Below are 13,517 nucleotides of genomic sequence, written 5' to 3' on the forward strand. Positions count from 1 at the left end.
TTTGTTTTTTGGCTGACACGTTTAAAATTTTTTTTAATCCTAACGCAAAATGCACAGTTCTGTTGTGACTATATTTGATTTAGAAGTTTAACATTGATGATTTTCCCTGAGATTAACTCTCCTTCACCACCTTTAGGGTAGTGTGTTGTAAATGTAAGTGCAAGCAGAAACTGTAAAAAAAAAAAGACCCCAAAATAAATGTAAATATTTATATCTAAACATATAGAAAATGTAAATGTTTATATAATACAATGGGTACAACACTGAGTGTCTCACTGTTGTGATATTTTGAGGGGTGGGGTTAAATGGATATGCTCAGAGTGCTGAGGGGGGCGGGGCTTGTATAATAGTAACTGGTTAACCCATTAATTGTGAAGTGTAAATAAATCATTTTAACTTTTAATTAGTCATGCTTTTATTAAAGTGTCCAGATAATAACTGTGAAATTCATACAATTATATAAAATTACTTTAGACAGGAGAAGATCATTTTTTATTTTTTATCAGTTAAAAATAGACTTAGGTAGAGTATTGTGTAACCCATTACAAGTAAAAGATTATTTATTATAGTTATTATTAATTCAAACCAAAGAAGTCTATTGATTCAGGCTGCTCTCTACACACCACATTAACTTGAACTTTCGCTCTCATTTGATATTTTATATCATTTGAATGAATTTGATTGAATGTGTGTGTATTTTTGGTGTGATGGAGATGGTCTATAAAAGGATATCAGTGATAGTAAAACATACAAATGCCTCAGAATCTTTAACGCTTTTAACAACTGATGTTTTTGTTTATCATCCAAAAGCTGCAATTTTTTTCATTATTATTATTATTTTTTTTTGGATTTGAATTATTATTTAATTTTGGGTTGTTGTGCTTTTTTTTTTTATTCAGATGTTTTCACTCCTCTGTTCTTCTTATAACTTCAGTAACTCTTTGGCCCTTTGGTTCATAGACAACATAACAACAACAAATTGCATGATTGTTATTATTATTATTATTATTATTATTATTATTGTTGTTGTTGTTGTTGTTGTTATTATTATTATTATTATTATTATTATTATTATTATTATTATTATTATTATTATTATTATTTTATTTATAGTTTATATCAAATTTACCTTTTATAATATACATATATTTTAGACATGGAGTCCAGCACATAAAGTTTGTTGTTTGAAATGATTGGTTGTTTATTGGAACTGTAGATAAGGGTTTTAGATTTTCTCCTGCTCCTTTGTTTGCAGGGTTTCTCTGTCCTGCTGCAGCTTTTCTTCTCTTTCTGTATGTTTTCCTTTGTGGTTTGAAAATCGCACACACACACACACACACACACACACACACACACACACACACACACACAGTTTTATGGCTGTAATCTGGCTCTGCTTCTGCCTCCCATCAGCTCTCCGGCTGTAATTCACCTCTAACCGAGACATCGTCCAATCAGGAGGCAACAATAAATCCCTCCTGTCCAAGCTCAGCCAATCAGGAGTGAGCATTAAATCACAGCCGTCAGGTAACGACCAATAGCACGACAGCGGCTACAAATCTATCAGCAAGTGCACAGAGGGAGTGAATTACTGACACTGCAGTACTGCAGGAGAGAGAGTAATAAAAGGAGGTAGAAAGGAGAAGAAAGTAAAAATAGAGGGAAAAGGTGGAAAGAAAGATTAAAGGAGGAGAAGATAGAGAGAGAGGAGACCAATAGGCAAAGAGAATAAAAGGAAACGAGAGTGTTAAACAAAAGGATGGAGAGAAAATGGCACAAAAAAGAAAACAAAAGAGGTGCGGTAAAAAATTGGAGCAGGAGGAGACAAGATGCAAAAAAAAGCTTAAGGTGTGAAAAGAGAAAAATGAAGGAGCAGAGAGAGAGAAGAAAATGAGAGAACTATAGAAAGGGAACTGATTTTGGCTTGAATAATTATTTATAAATCCTTTTTGTAAGCAAGGAAAAAAGCAAAATGAACAGTTTTTACATACCAAATGTCCAAAGGAGGAAAAAAACAATGATTTGAAATGAAAAATGTGAGAAGAATCTGAAGGAATTTCAGAAAATCCTTTGCTCCTTCACATAGCTGTGTGCCTGTAGGTTTATGGATGATCTCAATATAACAAATGCAGTGACTGGATTATTTATTCTCTTCAACACATTTCTATTATAAACTACTGTAAGGAAGATAGCATCTTCTTCTTCAGTAGCATGTAAAGCAGTATTTGAGATGTTGCTCATGCAGCTTTCAGTGATTCTGCACGTTCAGGTCTGTGTGTGATTAGGTATACAGTATAACACAGCTATACGGGAAAGATGAAATGTTCATGGGCCCCTTAGGGATGAAACAAACACTACATATCTCTGTAAACACACAGACTTCGAGCTATGTGAAGCTGATTTTATGCATCGGAATGTGTCAGGCCAAACTCTCGAACACAGCACCAGTGCAAGCTGCATTCTGATCATTACAGCAGGGGGGCGCTATAGTCAGCCAAGGAAAGAGGCTAGCTTCTCTTCGGCAACTGTTATGGCAGACCAGAAGATCGATTCATATAAACATGTATATGATATACAGCATCATCAGCTCTGCACTCAGACTGAACAACAATTAAAAATACCTGGCAAAAAATGGCATGCTCTCTTAGTTCTGTAAAAGAGACTGACATATGTTTAAAAAAAAAAAAAGAAAGAAAGAAAAGTGTTTGCTTAAATACATTCTGTCCGGATAACAGAAAAGTCTGGGCTGTCTGGTTTACGTTCAGTTCTTCTGGTTTAGTTCTGGGCCGAGTGTATGTCGAATTCAATCTGAAAAGACCACTGGGCTAAAGTCTCGCCTGAATCTGACTGACTGAAACAGGAAAAAGGGCACTAACAGATTTCTGTCCACTGGCCTGATTTCTAGGCTTTTTCATATAAAACCTACAAACATTCAACCACTCGTTCTTGAGAAATTGCGCTAGTGGGAATCTTGGACAGACATATATGGATGGACATCCCAAAATCATAACTCTTCCAACTGGTGGAGCAATTAAAAAAAACTTCAGACATATCTGGTCTTATTGCCATTTGGAATTTGGGGTAAGTATACATTTGTGTAACAATACACTGACTCTTATGTTGCGTGAGTTTGATGGAACAGTTATTGTTGTTGCTTGTGGGTGTGGCCTACAACCCACACAACTATGGTTTAAAATATATTTCAATTTGATTTTCATCTTACCTGCTTGGCTTCGCACTAGCACTGTTGTCAGATTAGATTAGCGAATCAAGCTAACTGTACTAGCTACGTACACCCACAAGAGACACCAACAATCTCTACTGTTTCCTTCATAAATGTCTCTATACACATTTAATGAGAGGTCGTATAGCCGTGAACTACAGTTTGAAGAAGCTGCAGCCAATACAACAAGCAACTTGAACTAGTGGAACTGCTATCGTGGTGGGAGAAATGGCCGACGTTAAACATAAGATAATTGAAACAGTGCTTGTCATTTCTATGTTTTGCTTCTTTTCCTTAATTGTATAAAACCTGTTGTATTAAAGCAAGAGATCATGTGAAGTTGTGCGTTATTGTGAAATGGCGATCACTCCATTTCCGCTTCGGCTCAAATCACAGCTTTGGTGTTATTTGTGATTAACACAGTCTCTCACGCGTTCTGTTGCACGATTTCAAATCATTTAACACTGTAACTGGTTTGGGTTTCTGTAGGAGGAAGATTAAACCTGCTGATAGCTACTATCAAATAAACAAATTTATTTATTTGTCAAAAGGGTCTAATGGGGGAAGATTAGACAGAATGGCGTTCAAAAAAAGCCAACAAAGGAAAGTCATTGGGAACATGTTTAGATTATTTTTTAATCATATAAATGGGCAGATTGTGTGTTTGTACAAACTGATTTTTTTTTCTTAATTGCAATAATTTACATTCGTAACAGTTCAGTTATACTGTATATGTAAAAAAATTTTTTATTCAAAATCCGTTCGCTGACGCCATTTGCGTGCGAGAAAGCGAAACTAACCAATCGAAGTCGAGCAGCTTCGGAACGTCATGACGCACGACTTGAGCTCGATCCAATTACAAACACGCTTGAAGGGCAGCGTCCCGTGCGTCATGACGTATTTCATTGTCTTCGTGAGGCGCATTCGGTGAAGGTTTGTGAATCTGAGTAGTACCGAGTTGTCGCCATGTCTAAAGAGGTAATGTTAAAAACATTTATTTAGAAAAATAAATATATTTTTTAAATCATATTATATATAATTCTTTTCCTATAATGCGTTGTTTTTGGTATTTCACAGATAATTTTGCTCATTGCTTCCGTTTAATGCTTGCAAAAAAAAAGTGCATCATAGTTAGCTTGCGGGCTGTTATTGTTTTTATTGGCTAACTAGCTGTTTATATTTGAAACGGCTGCATTATACATACGCATATATTATGTTTTCATAATTGTAATATAATTCGCTTAAAATGTATGCAAAGTTCTCTGGCGTGCACAAGATAGAAACCTTTTGTCTTTGGTTGAATCCCAAATGGCTCCGTATTGATTGGGTAGTGCACTATCTAGGGTACAGAGCTAGTTTAGGTCAAGCCCTACGTAGTGCGCTAATAAAGGGAGAATGGAATTGATTGAGATTGAGCCGTTGTCTTTTGCGTTGTTATACGTTATTTAAAGTAAATATTCAGCCTTGATGGTGCATGTTCTCCATGTAACCGCAAGAGAGGGATTATTTCATTCCATAACATTGTCTTTGACTGTGATTAAGGTTTATTTTTTGATTTTATGAATGGATGCAGTTAGAATTGGTGAGTTTTTTTCCACTCGGGGGTGTGGGCGTGTAGGCCTGGGATGGAATATCAGATCCTGGCTCCATTGAATATGAATAGAAATGCACTTCCGGTTTTTAATCCCATTCATTTTCTATATAAACTACACTCACTTGGTGTTAGTGGAAAAGTAACGTGTCAAGGATGATACCTGAGGGTTTGTTGCATTCACGCATGTTAATTAAATACACAGATTCTAATCCCTTTTGTCCCTTTTTTCTCCCCCACTGCTTTTCTTTCAAGACGCCTCGCGAGCCCGAGCAGATGCGAAAGCTCTTCATCGGGGGTCTGAGCTTCGAGACAACAGATGAGAGCCTCCGGGCGCATTTCGAACAATGGGGAGCCCTGACAGACTGCGTGGTGAGTGTGAACAATCCCCCGGGCTTTTATTTACCCGGTAGACGCTTCAGGACATGCTGTTATGGGAAAGTAATCAGCGATGAGGTGGTGTGTTTCTGCTAACAGCGTGTCCCATAGTGTCATATTCCTCACAGCTGTCAGAATCCAGCAGTGCTGTGGACAGATAGTGTGAGAACACTTTGTTAGAGATGTGTTTATTAATTAATCAATTTGTTTATTTATTTATTATCATTGTCTTCAGGTGATGAGGGATCCGAACACTAAGAGGTCGAGGGGGTTCGGCTTCGTGACCTACAGCTCGGTGAACGAAGTCGACGCGGCGATGGACGCTCGGCCTCACAAAGTGGACGGGAGAGCTGTCGAGCCCAAAAGAGCCGTCTCACGAGAGGTAGGCCCGTTTAATTACTATGTATAATAAAAAGAATAAATAGTCTGTGGTCAGGAAATGCAGCCACACAGAAATTAACTGATTGTTTTAATGATTATATTGTTATACTAAGCATAATTCTTCTACCACTAATACTTCTAGATACATAAGGCTTCATATTTCCTGTAAATAATCTTATATTTTATTATTGTTGCTCATGTTCTGTCCATACTTGATCCTTTTTCTTTTTCCTTTGAATCTCTTCAACTGCCATCTTAACTTCCTTCAGAATCACTCAGAGCTGCAGTTTATGTACCATACAGTTCAGGACATTATTATTATTATTATTATTATTATTATTATTATTATTCCTAAAGGTACTTAATGTTTGCATTATGATGATTTTGTTTTAAGGACTCGAGCAGGCCGGGCGCTCATTCCACGGTGAAGAAGATCTTCGTCGGAGGAATCAAAGAGGACACAGACGAGGAGCACCTGCGCGACTACTTCATCCAGTTCGGCAAAATCGAGGAAGTGAACATCATGACCGAGAAGAACAGCGACAAGAGGAGGGGCTTCGCCTTCGTTACGTTCGACGACCATGACTCAGTGGACAGGATAGTCAGTGAGTGTGTCTCGGTTTTGGAACACAAATAACTGAAATGGGGTAAGGAGCGGGTTGTTCTGGTCTGTGTAGATGAACAGTATTTTGGTTCATATTAATGTTCCTTCCTTCCCTTCTTCCAGTTCAGAAGTATCACACAGTGAACGGTCACAACTGTGAAGTCAGGAAAGCGCTTTCCAGAGAAGAGATGAACAGAGTTTCCATGAACAACAGAGGTAAGAGAGAGGGAGTTGATGTTAAAATGAGAGAAGCGTTTAACAAACCGTAGGATAAACGACTCTGTGCCGCAGGTGGCCGCGGCGGCGGTGGAGGAAACTTTGGCGGTCGGGGAGGCGGAGGAGGAGGTGGTGGATACGGAGGTGAGGGTTTTATATTGCTGGAAGTCATGAGTGTGTAAATCACCGTGGGGTTTTAAACATCGTCCTGACTGCAGGTGGATACGGAGGTGGTGGACGTGGCGGATATGGAGACGGGGACGGATACGGAGGAAACGGTGTGAAAACAGCAAGCGCTCACATGGGATTATACATAACATATCATTTATCATAGATTTGTTTGTTTAATAAAGCAGGAAATTTGTATCCATTGTACCAGGTGGCTATGGTGGAGGTGGTCCTGGTTATGGTGGTAACCGTGGGTACGGAGGAGGAGGAGGCAGTGGCTACGGCAACCAGGGTGGCGGCAGCGGTGGATATGGCGGCGGAGGATACGACAACTACAACGGTGGAGGAGGCGGAGGGAACTATGGAGGAGGTCTGTTCAGTTTTTAGTTTTCAATACGAATACAATCGGTGTCAAATAAATAAGGTTGGCGGCAGTAAAGATGATTTCAGATAACGTGCCGAAAACGTAGCTTTTATCTTTAAGATGTTAGTTTGGGATCGATAAATTCTCACTGTACGCTGCGTTAAGGTGAGAACGAACGTCATCTGCGCTTCCGGGAGCCTTGAAAGGTTTAAAATGGTGTTTAAAACTCTTGCAGGAAACTTCGGCGGCGGCGGCGACTACAATGACTTCGGCAACTACAACAATCAGTCGTCGTCTAATTACGGCCCGATGAAGGGTGGAAACTATGGCGGCGGAGGCAGGAGCGGCGGTGGTCCGTATGGTGGTGAGGATTCCAGTTATATATTCATCTCAAATGTTTTTCACACTGACTGCTGTGTTTATTTAACGTGTTCATTTTAGACGCCGTACCTCATGGCAAAAGAGACGAGCTACAAGTGAATTTGTTTTGAATGAAATGCAGTACTGTCACGACAAACTGATCGATTTCCTTTCGTAGGCGGTTATGGAGGTGGTTCTGGTGGTAGTTACGGAGGTGGATCTGGAGGAAGGAGGTTCTAAGTATTAGGTAAGAGCCAGTCGTGTGCACTTCAGCGCCGCGCGTCTCAATCTCACCACCAGAACCAGGCTCCATGTCTTAGATCCCATCACTTTAATTAGAAGAACCATGAGTTGGATTATGCTGACCCGTAACTTGTGTGAGTGAATGAGTGAGTGAAGTGGACCATAATAAAATACTGAAGGGTTCAGCAGCAAACCTTCAACTCTCATGTTAGCAAGCGGCGGATCAGAGGTTTATAAGACGTGTGCTAATTAGGTGATCCAAACAATTCGTAGTCATATATATGGTTCTTTTTATTTATTTATTTATTTATTTATTTATTTCCCCCTGGAAAGTTTCCGATATAGACCTGCCAACGTTTTAGAACATTTTGCGAAAGAATTCAGCAGTTTAATATCAGAGGTGCAACTTGTCACTAAAATGCTCATCGTCTCTTTTCCTTCTCAATAATGTAAGCAGAAAACTGAGGAAGGATCGACAGGTGTGCTCTTAACCCGTCCCCTTTCCCCATCTCCTTTTCGTAACGTTTTTACCACGGCCGTGTCTTTCTCCGTCCTCCAGACCGATGTCTCTGCGGTTTTTCCTCCAAACTCGGTGCTCATTTGATCACTTTTTTAGGCTCGATGCATGTGGATGTGAATTTCTGCGCAGATCTCCCCTCGCCTCGGGGGGCGGGGTGGTGTAATACATGCCACACCACTGCTGCTTGCCGCGTTTAGTCTCCTAGAGCGTGTATAAGTGACGCGTCGGATATTAAACAGTCGGCAAATGTGAAGAGAGAGCTTTAGAAGATGTGTGCGAGCGTATACACGCTACCTGGTAGGAGAGAGAAAGAAAGTAAAATCATTAAGAAAAGCGAGATCAGGCAGGATGATTAAAGGAGCGTGATCATCGAACACTCGTGCATCACTGAGGAGACGTAGGTGGGGAAAATGTGATGCTGATAAACGAATCCAATCTGAACAGGGCTTTTGCATTCTTATAGCTTTGTTAGTGTATAGCTAACGTCACGGGACTAGATATATTATGTACTGCGCTGTAGATTTTCAGGTGAAACAGGAAGAAAATGGGATCAAATATGAATGCGCTCATAACAAAATATCAAATCTAAGCCTTTAAAAGTCAGTAATTGCTGAACGAATGGTTTGAAGGAAGTGTTCATCTCCTGTGCTGGTTCAAACAGTCCAAACTGATGAAAGATGTCTGCTGTGTGGAAATAGTCCACAATTTGTGAAACCGAAAACGTTCGAGTAGTTCGAGTCTTTATCTCTCCTCCGGGTCGGCAGGTCTAATAGGGTGAAAGAAGCCGAAGAGCCCAAAGTCCGATCTCATCTGAGTTTGGAAATCTTTCCCTCTCTAAATCCCTCTCTGGTTGCGTTTCTCCCCATCGTCCCTCTGCAGCGTAGCTGAAACTCTGAAGGTTTGCTTCTGTGTAGCTCTTGATTTAAAAGTAAAGAAAAAAAGCAAAGGAAAGCAGAAAGGTGCCATGTGTAACTGAATGTATTATGTTCATATTGTCCAACAGGCCACAGTACTTAGGAGAGGAGAGCCAGAGAGAGGATGATGAGGATGACAGGGAAAGGAGAGAAATGAAGGAAGCAGGTTTTACACACCTAGAATCTGCCCAACGATATTAACGTCTGCCACACGCCAGGAAACGTGTATGATAGAGGAGGAAGAGAAAAATCATGTCCGGGGACGGGGTGGGGGTCATGTGAGGTCAACGTTGTTGGGTTTTTTTTTTCTTTCTTTCTTTCTTTTTCGTTTTATTTTGTTTTGTTTTGTTTTAAATTCTAAAGTATTTTTGATCCTGGACGATGATATTTTATTGTTGGCTCTTTAGCATAACATTGATGTCTGTGAAGTGTAAATCATTCCATTGAGCTTTTAGGCAGGTTCTCATATATATATATATATATATATATATATATATATATATATATATATATATATATATATATATATATATATATATATTTTATTTATTTTTTTGCCTATATTTTCTTTTCCTTATTTCTTTTACTATTTGCTAACTTTTAGGGGTTTAAAAAAAATTTTTTTTTAATGTAATTCACCATCAATCAAGATGAAATAAATCGCTCTTGAGTTTTTTGTTTTTTAATTTAACTCTGTATTCCTCAATGTTTTTACTTCATCTCGTTATTTTGCTCGTTCCTGAAAACAAACAGTACGACGTCACATTCAGTGAATTTATACATGACCATTTAAAGTAAATTACAACTATGGGGAGGGCACAAAATATTAACAACTCAAACTAAATAAAAATTCAATAATATACTAATCTTAGCCTTTCAGCCCTGAAAATGGTTTATTTTCCTATAACGGCATGTTTCTAAGTATTTTATTCCTCTTACACCTCAACAATTTGCCAGCAAGTACAATTTTTATTTATATATTTAAAGGACATTATACTTTTTATCCGTTTATAGTTACGTTTGTGATGTTGGTGAAATTAGTTAGTTCCTGTTGTCACTTGCGTTATAGCAGCTATAAACAGTTGTTCCATTACCTCTCTCTCTCTCTCTCTCTCTCTCTCTCTCTCTCTCTCTCTCTCTCTCTCTCTCTCTCTCTCTCTCTCTCTCTCTCTCTCTCTCTCTGTGTATGTGTATGTGTGTTGGCATATTAGAGAAACCGTAAAGAAGTGTAAACTCCTCTGTCCTGGAAACTTGGTTACAGCTTTACCTCTGACTGTTACAAAGGGCTGACACTGTAGACTTCTTCTCAACACGTTACATAAACATCTCCTTACAGACCAAAGCTGACGTGGGGTTTTTTAAATTATTATTATTATTTTTTTTAAGTTAATCTGGCGCGTCCACTATACACGAGCGGTTACTATAAAAACAAAACGTACCAGAACGAGCACGTTAATATAAACCCGTGATTTGCAGCTGCACTCCTGTCAGAGCTGCATCTATAAAAGTTTCGACCGCAAGCACGGTCAAATTCTCGATTCTGGATTTTCAGGAGGTGTTGATTCATTTCTCGGGAACATGACAAGCTGCATCTCTTATTATTGTTATTTTTATTAACTTGGAGAGAGAATATAGAGAGGGGTGGTGAGGGAACGACTATTTATAGCTGCTATAACATAAGCGAGAACAGGAACTCACTTGTTCTGCTGACGTTCCATGATATTAAATGTAAGTGTAAATGGATAAAAAGTAGCTCATGGCAAAATGCTGTAGTCAGGCCATGTCATACCACCTCATCGCTGGTTATTTTCAAAACGGCACCCCTGCCCCGTTTACTGTAGTATTTCTAAAATAAAATGCAAGTGATTAAAGGAGGCCTTAGGTGCGTTTCGATTTTAAAAAAAATTGTAGAACAAACTATCTGAACTATTTTCTAGGTTAAGCAACGACAGCATGTCAGACCACGCCCACATCTCGTTCGTTTGAATATCGTTTTCAAAATGACCTTGAAATGCGTAATAATACCACAGCCTAAACAGCACGTTGCTCTGCAGTGGTATTGTAGTACTCAGAGTGGACTAGTCACTTGGGGTCGAGTAACTTGATGCCGAGACGTCGTAGCTCGTTTCTCGAACCAGCGCTTTTGAGGACCTTTAGCTACACGGATGTTTGCCAGCTGGAGGCAGAATGTGGCGATCAGATCTATCCAATGAGGTGCCAACTGAAGGAGCCAGCCAATCAGAAAAAGCCTAGCCAATCAGAAGAGACGGAGGAAAATCTGTCCTCTGGAAGAGAAGCTATAGCTGAAGGGAGTCTCCAGCTCAGAGAGAGACGGAGTGAGACAAGCGACAGTCTTATTGAGGAAAAGCTTATTTCTCATGTAAGACTAGCGAGAGTGAGGTATTAAACATGCAGGACTGGTAGGTAAGAGGCACATGTGTTCTTTTCATCTGTATTTTTAATGCATTTATTGTTTAAAAAGAAGTGTTTTTTGTTGTTTTTGTCCGAAACCAAAGGTTTATCAGCAGATTTAATGTCTGGTGAAATGTTTCTGTAATTCACTGGTGGTGCATGAGACACCAAAGACTTAAACACTACAACTTCTCATCTTAAACTGTGTTTTGTCTTGGTTTTAGTTTTTGTTTTTTGTTTTTTTTCTCTCTGATTTGTTTATAATTTTTTCCCCCCCTGAGTCGTGCGTTTCTTGTGTAACAGATGACTGAACCAGAGGATGGATTTCTTTCTTCCGTGTGCAGCTTTTCCAGCGCAGAGAGCTGATGAATGTTTCCCTGAGAAGGTTGGTTTTTACTTTAACCCATCGTCATTGCTCCTGATTTTGTAGTCGTATTTTAAATTGCAAAATGTTTAGTGTTTTTTATTTTTTGTTTTGTTTTGTTGCATCTGAGGTTTATCATTGGTGGAGAATTTTGGTTTATTGCTTACTGAGTTAAGATGCTTAATATTTCATTAATGAACATATAGTTATGATGAATCGCAATGTATACAAATATTGAACTGAAATGTTAGTTGTGTACACTGTGGAAGGAGGAAGCAACATGTGATCTGTGCAAAAGAACACTATTTGTTTGGTTGTTTAATAATTATCCTGAGTAAACACTAATGCTGTTTTGTACCACATGACTTTTGGAGTTTCACGCCCCTCGGAGCAGCTGTGTTGTGTTCGCTAGGTTTTGTTGATGCTTGAGTAAAGCCACAAATTCAATAAAAAATTATTAATTCACTTCCTGTATAGTTTCAATAAATGTGATGCATGTCCAAATTGTAAATGCCAAACAAGTCTCACACGAGTAACTGCCTAGCCCCAAGTGGACCTCTCTTCCCTCATGTTTTGTTTTTTTTTTGTTTGTTTTTGAGTAATTCTGAGAGATCCCAGGTTCTGAGAGTCGGGATCGTTGGTCAGGAATTCCGGCATAAGCACGATCACTCACAGAAGGATCTCCTAAAACATTTCAGTAGGAGTTACAAGTAAAAACCCTTTTTGTTTTATTTTTCTTTTAAGTACCTTTTCGATTGAACACAGAACTGTGATCAAAGGCTACTGGACCTTGTGTATATGCTACATAGCTAAAAGTATATGCACCCCCTGACCATCACACCCGTGCGTGCTTGTTCAACATCTCATTCCAGATTTGCTGTTATAATGCGCTCCACTCTTCTGGGAAGACTTTCCACTAGATGTTGGGGTGGTGTTGTGGGGATTTGCGTTCATTCAGCTACAAGAGCGTTAGTGAGGTTGGTGAGGAAGTCAGGTGCTGATGTTGGGATGTAGAGGAGGTCTGGCATGCACTCTGTGTTCCAGTTCATCACAGGTGTTCAGTGGGGTTGAGGTCAGGACTCTGTTCAGGACACTCGAGATCTTCCACCTTCTTCCAGCCTTCACACACCATGTCTTCATGGAGCTCGCTTTGTGCACTTTGTGTCATGCTGGAACAGTGTTTGAGCCTCTACGTTCCAGTGAAGGGACATTCTATACAGGGGTGTTGTATATGATCGTTTGGAGGTGAACCACGGGGTCTGATGGTCAGGTGTCCACATGGCCATATAGTGTAGGTCTAAAAAGCTGCTTTTAACACACAGGTTCCAGAAGTTGTGGGTTTCTCAACAAGGACCGTTTAAGATTTTGGAGAAATTCCTTGAATATTTTAGTAATTTTTGGACTTTTTTTATTTAGTCGATATAATCTCTGACCTGATCTTTCTCTTTTCAGGGTGTTTCAGGATGAGGAGCAAAATGGCTGCTGCTGCATGAAGTTTTAAAATTTTTTTAATGGTTTTTTATGTCAATTTTTACAATAAAATTTTAAAGAAAGTGACTTTTTGTTCTCTCTTTTCTATATTACTACCAACATATTTTTATGAGGTACCGAACCAGATTATACTGTAGAGCTCTATTATTCTGGTGCATCGTCCAAGTACCGAGTAATATCTGATAACCAGATAATATTAAAATAACCTTTTTTTCTCTTTTTTTTTTTTTTTTTTTTACACTCTGGTTGTTTCATTTATTACATGAAGGAGATATCGAGGTTTTTGTG

General features: G+C 39.0%; 2 protein-coding genes across 6 annotated transcripts in view; one reads left to right on the forward strand and one right to left on the reverse strand.

Moving 5' to 3' along the window:
• The window catches only part of LOC108255073 (G-protein coupled receptor 182), a 130,175-nt gene extending 127,863 nt beyond the window's left edge, over positions 1–2,312 (reverse strand). For both annotated transcript variants that reach the window (XM_053674043.1, XM_017450724.3), the window contains exon 1: positions 2,309–2,312. The gene's annotated coding sequence lies outside the window, so the exon portion shown is untranslated. The remainder of the gene's footprint in view (positions 1–2,308) is intronic.
• Positions 2,313–4,100: 1,788 nt separating this feature from the next.
• Positions 4,101–13,287, forward strand: hnrnpa1a (heterogeneous nuclear ribonucleoprotein A1a). 4 transcript variants are annotated; one of them, XR_001810025.3, is made up of 12 exons: positions 4,101–4,201; positions 5,070–5,186; positions 5,428–5,574; positions 5,968–6,178; positions 6,301–6,393; positions 6,469–6,537; positions 6,612–6,671; positions 6,773–6,931; positions 7,161–7,289; positions 7,464–7,532; positions 11,678–11,759; positions 13,191–13,287. XR_001810025.3 is itself a non-coding variant. In XM_017450838.3 (11 exons), exons 1-10 carry the CDS (start codon positions 4,190–4,192, stop codon positions 7,523–7,525), a joined length of 1,059 nt encoding a protein of 352 aa, XP_017306327.1. In that variant the 5' UTR covers positions 4,101–4,189; the 3' UTR covers positions 7,526–7,532; positions 11,678–12,328. The 4 variants fall into 4 exon arrangements, 2 of the variants coding, with proteins under 2 accessions (XP_017306327.1, XP_017306326.1); XR_001810026.3 differs by lacking the exon at positions 13,191–13,287 and adding an exon at positions 12,338–13,184; XM_017450838.3 differs by lacking the exon at positions 13,191–13,287 and having other exon boundaries at positions 11,678–12,328.
• Positions 13,288–13,517: the final 230 nt, after the last annotated feature.

The sequence above is a fragment of the Ictalurus punctatus genome, chromosome 21 (assembly GCF_001660625.3).
Source record: "Ictalurus punctatus breed USDA103 chromosome 21, Coco_2.0, whole genome shotgun sequence".
Classification (NCBI taxonomy): Eukaryota; Metazoa; Chordata; class Actinopteri; order Siluriformes; family Ictaluridae; genus Ictalurus; species Ictalurus punctatus.